This window comes from Dipodomys ordii, unplaced genomic scaffold, assembly GCF_000151885.1.
Source record: "Dipodomys ordii isolate 6190 unplaced genomic scaffold, Dord_2.0 Scaffold3, whole genome shotgun sequence".
NCBI classification, from domain to species: Eukaryota; Metazoa; Chordata; class Mammalia; order Rodentia; family Heteromyidae; genus Dipodomys; species Dipodomys ordii.
In genome coordinates, this window is record NW_012267219.1 from 32785224 (window position 1) to 32791326 (window position 6103).

General features: G+C 39.8%; 1 protein-coding gene across 2 annotated transcripts in view; it reads left to right on the forward strand.

The window, feature by feature from the left end:
• The window catches only part of Nr1h4 (nuclear receptor subfamily 1, group H, member 4), a 45362-nt gene that overhangs the window by 18758 nt on the left and 20501 nt on the right, over nucleotides 1–6103 (forward strand). The window contains exons 3-4 of one of the 2 annotated variants that reach the window (XM_013019301.1): nucleotides 1673–1825; nucleotides 5042–5175. In XM_013019301.1, the coding sequence (XP_012874755.1) occupies nucleotides 1673–1825; nucleotides 5042–5175 (287 nt within the window). The remainder of the gene's footprint in view (nucleotides 1–1672; nucleotides 1826–5041; nucleotides 5176–6103) is intronic. The other variant, XM_013019307.1, reaches the window with a different exon arrangement.

The window sequence follows — 6103 nt, forward strand, 5'->3', positions numbered from 1 at the left end:
GGTCGTGGGGCTTGAACTCTGGGCCTGGGCGCTGTCCCTCAGCTCTTCAGCTCAAGGCGAGCGCTCTACCACTTGAGCTACAGCGCCACTTCCTAGGATAATCTTACCAGACAAGCAGAAAAGGTCAAAAGCTATGTACATATGACCATATAAGATGCTCCTAAGTGAAATGAACCCCAGGATATGGACACAAGAGATTTTTCCTTTGTTGCTGTTGTTTTTAGTGTACTATTTATGTATTTTGTTAGTTTTGAATAGCTGCAGAAAGGGTTCATTCAGTTTAGGGGTCCACTGCGTCTTGATCAATGTCACCCCTTTCCACCATTTTCCTTCCTATCTATGCCAACTCCACTCATGGCTTCAGATTTCCTGGTTCTATTTTCACATTGACTATTACAACCATGTTACAACCATATTCCTCTTTCCATTTAGCCATCATCCTCCCCTTGAGTCCCACTTCCCTCAGACAAAACAAGTTTCAGCTTCCTGGTAAGTCATTTGTTAAACTGTCCTTGTCAGTTAATTGTCCGAAGGAGTTATATCATCAGAGCTACCCCTGCAGATACCTCCATTCATTATTTCAGTGGCCAGTTGACCACAACTATCTGAATCTTCAGAAGGTGAAATTGTGAGTAGAGTAGCAGGGGAGGGGGGGCAGGGAAGCACTGTCCTTTCCTTCTTCCCCCACCGCCCACAATCCTTTCTCTATTGGCACCCCCTTTAACTCTGGAAGTATCAAAATCTATAGTTAATCAATTGAAGGAGAATACATAGAAATGGGACATGGTGGAAAGGAGAAACAGAAATGAAGCCAGTCATATCCCAGGCTCTGAGCATCCTTGCTATTACAGGCTGTATCTTCTCGAGGGAGATGTTGGCTTTTAAATCAAGGTTGGCATTTTTTATTACTGTGCCAGGCCAGCATATTAAGTACTGAATTGAAAACCTGAAAGCAACATTTTCCCGGAACACATGGTAAACAGCAATATACTTTCCAACTCTTAGCTCATTGCTCACTTCCTGTCTTTACCTTGCTGTGTCTGCTGGGCTCCTAGCAAACCCCACTCTCAGTACCCTACAACCCTCACTTTCTCTTGCTTCATTATTTGCATGTTTTTGCCTTCCAGCAACCTTTAAACCCCGGAAGGGCAGGGATGAATTATTCTCCTTTATAACACTAGTGCTTAGTGTTCTCTGACTCATAATTGTCCCCCAATAAAGATAGATTAAAATAATTTCTTTAAAAAACGACTAATTTCCCACTACAATTCAAATTCATCTTTATTTTGGAGAGATTAAAAACAGCATTCTTCTCAACCACACAGTGCAATTGTAGATGTCGTTTGTGACTTAGATACTAAAGGAGGGCTCCTAGCTACTCAGGAGGCTGAGATGTCAGGATCTTGATTCAAAGCCAGCCCAAGAAGGAAAATCTATGAGACTCTTATTTCCAGTTAATCACCAAAAAGATGGAAGTGGAGCTGTGGCTCAAGTGGCAGAGCACCAGCTTTGAGCAAAAAAGCCTAGGGACAATGGCCAAGCTCTGAATTCAAGTTCCCTGGGAGCTCTCTGGCAGTTTATGGATAGACATTGAGTCATTTCTGGTTTTCTCCAAAGGTTGAGAAGTTGTCAGGGATTCTTTTTTTTTTATTGGATTGTGCTTCTCTCACAGGTTTCTTCAGGAGAAGTATCACAAAGAACGCCGTGTACAAGTGTAAAAATGGGGGCAATTGTGTGATGGACATGTACATGCGACGAAAGTGTCAAGAGTGCCGGCTAAGGAAATGCAAAGAGATGGGGATGTTGGCTGAATGTATGTATACAGGTATTCACTTCAAGCAATTCAATTCCACTAAAAATCTCTTAAGGAGGCAGGTGGCAGGTAACCCCTATTGAGAAAGTGTTTCTTCACATACTAAAGAAAGTATCTACTCAAGAACCATCTAGGCTCTTGAAAAGGGTAATGAGCCACTGGAATCATCCAAACTGTCAACTAAAGAGCACCTCTTTCTCATGGAAAAATATAACTTCTAATTTTTTGGTTCTTTGTTGCAAGGGATGGCACATGAAATAAAATGGCATTAATATATGGTTAAAATACCATGCATTAATGAGGCACAGAGAATGTCAGTCTGAAAATTTTCCTCTAAAGTTGATTTTAATATATTCTTGCTTATTACTTAAGTAAGCTAAAAATTCACCAGGGTGGGGAAAAAACAAGAATGCTTTATAAAGTGTAACTGCCTCTGAATTATCTAAATAGAGTTTTAAACCAAGTCATTTGCTTAAGACTCCATTCTTCACTTGGTATAGCTTTGAATGGACTTGTATAAGTTTACACAGGAAATTAACTACCCTGAGTTTTAATATAATGTTATCCCATCATCTGATAAAGAGACACTGTATTAACTGCATGGCTTTGTGAGGAACCACAATCTTCATCAAAAATTGGAATGCATATTAGTATATAACATAATTAATTTTTCATTCTGCAAGTTCTATGGACCACTCTGATTCTGAGATATGGCCTGTTCTTCCTCAAACACAAATAGACAAACAAATGTCACCAAGGTGATGATCACATTCAGGAAAGGAATGTCACATGAAATAAAGCCTGTGGAAGGTGACTCCAGTTCTATTATTCCTAAACTATACAGGCAACTAGGATGGACCCGGAGAAATAATGTGTTCAGGAGGGGGGAAAATAGGTCTGTGTAAATAATCCAGCTCTGGGTGGATGAAAGTTTTATGGTGGCTGATCACAATCTCATTTTAGCATACATGAAACAAGAACCTGAATAAGGGATGTTGCTGGAATCCAATCTCACAATGGAAATACATTGACACGGGGTGGTTCATGTTGCTCATCACTTAAATATGAACTTGTTCCATTGAGCTCTGACAGCGCTCTGCATGAGTCTCTCTAGAAAAACCTATAGTTTTCTTATTTATGAATGCAAATTTTTCCAGGATCAGGTATAGATCTTTCATGAATCTATCAAATACATTTCCTGTATCAAGTACTTCCTGGAACTTGGTTTCATTGAGAGAAGAATAAAGAAGTTCTGATCGTATGGAAAGTTATTCTATACTAATTTTTTTTGTTAGTCATGGCGCTTGAACTCTGGGCCTGGGCGCTGTCCCTCAGCTCTTCAGCTCAAGGCTGGCACTCTAACACTTGAGCTACAATGCTACTTCTGGCTTTTTCTACTTATGTGGTGCTAAGGAATAGAACCCAGGGCCTCATGCATGAGAGGCAAGCACTCTACCACTGAGCCACATTTTCAGCCTCTATACTATTTTTATAACTCTGTTTAGATAGAAACTAATGATGACATTATATGTCATTCAAAAAAGTTTAGTCACTTTGGGTTAGTCATCTTCCTAGCACTTAAAATGACTTGGGAAAATTATAAAAAGAAAACGTTCTTTGAGGCTCATAAATTGAGAGTTTGTACATAATCAGTTGGACCTATTGCATTTAGATCTCTGTAGGCATGTTGAATGGCAGGGTTGGAGAGCTCATGGCAGAGCAAAACTGCTTAGGCCAATGCAAGGAAGCAAAACAGAAAGAGGAAGGGGATGGGGTATCACAAGCCCCTTTGCAGTGGCTAAGGGCCTTTGGGCGGGGATAGGGGGGCAAAAGCATTCAAGATCCAAATTATGGTACTTAAATATTTTAACAGGAACTGGGCTCTGGTGTATCATGGCTGTAATCTTAGCTACTCAGGAGGCTGAGGTGTGAGGATCAAGGTTCAAAGCCAGCATGGGCAAGAAAGTTCATGAGACTCATCATCAATTAACTACCAAAAAGCCAGAAGTGGAGCTGTGGCTCAAGTGGTAAAACACTAGTGTTATGCACAACCAGTTCAAGGACAGCACCCAGGCCCTGAGGTTCAAGCCCTAGGACCAGCACACACATACACACACATATACGACAGCACACACACACACACACACACACACACACACACACACACACCATTTAACCTTTATGATTGTCAATAATTTGTATAGTTGTGAAAATTAAGAGGATTTAAGTGTTTTCCCTGAAAATGTTAACATTTGTTTTACCTAAAAGTTAATATATGTATTTAATGCAACAATTGAATATATTTCATATGGTACAGTATGTATCATTGGTAGAAATACTACTAAATATTAATGTTTAAAATATGACATGTTTTGAGAGGTTTCATAGATAATAATAGAGAGAAGGTAAATCTCTGTTTTGTTTTGTTTTTTTTTGGGGGGGGGTCCGGTCATGGGGCCTGAACCCTGGGCCTGGGCGCTGTCCCTCAGCTCTTTAGCTCAAGGCTAGCGCTCTACCAGTTGAGCCACAGCGCCACTTCTGGCTTTTTTCTTTTTGTTTATGTGGTGCTGAGGAATCGAACCCAGGGCCTCAGGCATGCAAGGCAAGCGCTCTACCACTGAGCCACCTTCCCAGCCCCAAATCTCTGTTTTTTTGATTGAATACATTTCATTTTGTACAATGCTTTAATATCACAAATTATTGCTATAATCTGCCCTTTTAAAAAAGATCTCATCCAAGTCCTGGTAGCTTATGCCTGTAATCTTAGCTACTTAGGAGACTGAGTTCCAAGGATGTGATTTGAAGCCAGACCAAGCACGAAAGTCCATGATACTCTTAGCTCCAATTAACCATTGAAAAAAACCCAAAAGTGGAATTTTAGTTCAAGTGGCAAAGCACCACCCTTGAGCAAAAATAAAGCTAAATTAGAGAGTGAGGTCCTGAGTCAAGCTCCAGTTTAGTCATACACAAATAAAAACACATCTGATTATATTCATTCTATTAAAAAGCATGAGGAAGATATTATTTTCACTTCACAAATTAAGAAACTGAGACTCACGGAAGTTCAACTTCTTGTTCAAGATCAATTCTTAAACCTGGACATTCTAAATGTCTAAAGGGCTAGAAATACTTGTGCATAGATCATCTGAGCCACCATACAGCAGCTGCTTTTTGACTACATCCAATGATACTTGTTTGTGATGAAGTCTCTTGTGCTTATATTTCCAGGCTTGCTAACTGAAATCCAATGTAAATCTAAACGACTGAGAAAAAATGTGAAGCAACATGCAGATCAGACTGCTCATGAGGACAGTGAAGGACGTGACTTGCGACAAGTGACCTCCACGACCAAGTCATTTAGGGTAATCACATGCCATGGCACCTGCCAAAGCCAGCAGGAGATGGGACTCCCAGGAACCCAGGGATAGGGTTGAGAGGTTTGCAGATCACAGGCAGCAGAATTTCCCTTTCAGTTGTGTATTAAAATGGGTTCCTTCCTTTGTGTATAACCGAGACAAATGCAAAGTTAAATAATATCAGTGTATAAGGTTAGAAAAAGTAGAAATTATCCCTGGTTCCTTCCATTCTACTCCTTCCACTAGGGAAATGATTTGGTGCACAACTGGATATTGATGTCCATTTCTTCACACTGAAAATCCCTTCAACTCAACCAAGGCTGTGAATTTGTCCCTGCCTACAAAGAAAACAGAGATGAATACTTAACAGCAAACCAACAGAGAAAAGCCAAAGCCATTTGTGAATTTCTCAAGAAATCCTTTCAGTAACATAGGATGAAATAAGGGAACAGTACCCTGGGTGATTAGACACATGCATATATCATGACAATGTACAGAACATTTGGAAGAATTTTAATTACCTGAAATAAACAATAAACCCTATGAGCTGGAGATCTGGTCAGATAACTCATGACCAATCACCATAAGGACTTGATTTGCAGGATAGAGCCCACAGTCTTTTACTCTATCAAATTAGATATTTTAGACTTTGGCTACATGGTCTTGTTTACAACTTGTTAACTGTGCCACTTCAGCCACATAGACAATATACACGCATTGGACTGTGGCTGTATTCCAATAAAACTTTATTTTAAGACCGGGTAGATTTGGTCCATCGGCCACAGTTTGTCAGCCTCTAAATATGGAGTAGATATTCCTAGATGGAGTTTTCATTTTTTCTTTCTTTCTTTCTTTCTTTCTTTCTTTCTTTCTTTCTTTCTTTCTTTCTTTCTTTCTTTCTTTCTTTCTTTCTTTCTTTCTTTCTTCCTTCCTT